This window comes from Lepidochelys kempii, chromosome 1, assembly GCF_965140265.1.
Source record: "Lepidochelys kempii isolate rLepKem1 chromosome 1, rLepKem1.hap2, whole genome shotgun sequence".
Classification (NCBI taxonomy): Eukaryota; Metazoa; Chordata; order Testudines; family Cheloniidae; genus Lepidochelys; species Lepidochelys kempii.
Genome location: NC_133256.1, coordinates 4,832,523 through 4,834,665, shown reverse-complemented (window position 1 = coordinate 4,834,665; position 2,143 = coordinate 4,832,523). Strand labels below are relative to the sequence as shown.

At 45.6% G+C, this 2,143-nt stretch overlaps 1 protein-coding gene across 1 annotated transcript; it reads right to left on the bottom strand.

Annotated features, from left to right (window-relative positions):
• Window positions 1-294: 294 nt before the first annotated feature.
• Window positions 295-1,771, bottom strand: LOC140895350 (olfactory receptor 52P1-like). The gene is made up of 2 exons (XM_073304842.1): window positions 1,726-1,771; window positions 295-1,277 (listed from the first exon to the last, which is right to left on the bottom strand). The coding sequence occupies exon 2, from the start codon at window positions 1,231-1,233 to the stop codon at window positions 295-297; it is 939 nt and encodes a 312-aa protein (XP_073160943.1). The 5' UTR covers window positions 1,234-1,277; window positions 1,726-1,771.
• Window positions 1,772-2,143: the final 372 nt, after the last annotated feature.

Here is a 2,143-nt window from a genome sequence, read left to right as displayed (position 1 = left end):
GTATCTTCTGGTATTCTGGAAGCCAAAGAAAGGCTCAGTGACAGGCTATGTGGGGTTGGGGACTGATGGGTGATGCCAAAAGAGATCACGTGATGGTCAGAGAGAGGGAACTTCGCAACGGAGAGAGCAGTGCTTGGTGATGGAATGGTAAGACATGAGGTGTGAGGAACTTTTCAGTCTGTTAACTTGTACAATGTTGAGCTCGGTCGAACTGGGACAGAGCACCCTTGATTATTGAGGAGATCTCCTTTCCCCATCTTGTCACAGAGGATTAAAGTCAATGGCTCCATGCGATCAGCTTCTGCAGATGTATTTGACCACTTTGTCACGCAGCTCTTTGGTTTTGACGCCATAAATGATCGGGTTGATCATGGGGGGGATGAGGAAGAAGAGGTTTGCCAAGATGATGTGAACGTAGGGAGTGATGCTCTGACCGAACCGGTGTGTCAGAATGGAGAAAAAGAAGAGAGTAAAAGATGTCATCATCACACAGATGTGGGCTGTGCAGGTGTTGAGGGCTTTCAGACAGGATTTCTTGGAGGAGATTCTGAGGACAGCCCTGATGATCAGACTGTAGGACAGGGCAACCAGTGTCAGATCTACCCCAATGACAACAAAGGCCATCACCAAGCCATATGTCCTGTTGACAGTGGTGTCCCCACACGACATCTTTGCCACAGCCATGTGCTCGCAGTACGTGTGGGGGATAATGTGATTGGCACAGAATGGCTGCCTACTCAGAAGCAGGGGAAGGGGCAACATGAGGAGAACAGCTCTTATCAAACCCACGAGCCCTAGTTGAGCTACTCTTGCATTGGTGAGGATAGTGGCATATCTCAGAGGGTTACATATGGCAACATAGCGATCAAAGGCCATTGTCACGAGGACGGCTGACTCCATAATAGAAATTGAGTGAAGGAAGAACATCTGGGTGAGGCAGCCACCCACAGTAATGCCTTTGAACTTGAACCAAAATATACACAGTTCCTTCGGCATAACAGCGGTAGATGTGCCGATGTCTGTGACTGCCAGCATGCAGATCAGCAGGTACATTGGCTTGTGTAGGGTCTGCTCTTTGCCCACAACAAACAGAAGCATGAAATTTCCAAACAGGCCGATAATGTAGAATATAGAGAAAGGGATGGAGATCCAAATGTGAGCAACTTCTAGGCCAGGGATGCCCATTAGGATGAATGTTGAAAGGTCAGGCAGGGTGAGGTTGAAAGCTGCCATGAGGAGGTCAAGGTGTCATTTGGGCTCAGAAATGCTCAACATGCCTGTGAAGGGAGAAAAGCACAGTTAGGGGGCTACACACTTTATAACAAATATTTCATAATTATTAACAATCTAGAATGGGAGGTGAGCAGTGAGGTGGCAACATTTAAGGATGGCACCCAATTATTTCTGTCATAGTCAAGTACAGAGTAGTCCTCAGAGGTAGCTAACCCAGCCATGTGAATGGTAGATGACTTTCAATGTCAATAACTGCAACATGTATGCCCACTGGAGGAAAAAGCTTGAACTCCTGAAACACCTAACAAGCTTCTAAATTAACTGTATGAGCTCAGGACAGGGACCTGGGTGTCATGGTGTGCAGCCCTATGAAACTCTGCTCGGAGAGCAAGCAGTGACAGAAACTAAGCAAAACATTGTTATCCAGGAGGAGAGGGATGGGAAATCATACAGAAAATACAATGCCATGAGATCAGTCAGACAATCTTTTACCCTACCCTGGTCTTCTCTGTGTAGTACTGGTCACCCTTCTCACACAGGATATTTCAGAACTAGAGGGGTTCAGGGAAGGGCAGAGATAATGATCAAGGAGAGAAGTTGAAAAGACTGGAATTGTTACCTTACAGAGAGATGAATAAGAGGAGACATGAGAGAAGTCTGTAAAATACTGACTGGAAGGAGAGAGGGAGAACATGTGCTCAGACTACTCTCTAACACAAGATCAAGAGGACATTCAATTACACTGAAACTTGGCAAATTCAAAACGATAAAAAAAGAATGGTATATTCACTTGATGCCGAATTAGACTAAGGAACTTGTTGCCACAAAACAAAGTTGAGGTCAGGCGCTAAGCAAGAATCAGGAAGGTTTAGTACATATACATGGAAAGTGACACTATTCAGTTACAATA

Excerpts from the sequence above, each read along its gene's own strand:
- LOC140895350 (XM_073304842.1), bottom strand. The coding sequence starts at position 1,233 with ATGGCAGCTTTCAACCTCACCCTGCCTGACCTTTCAACATTCATCCTA.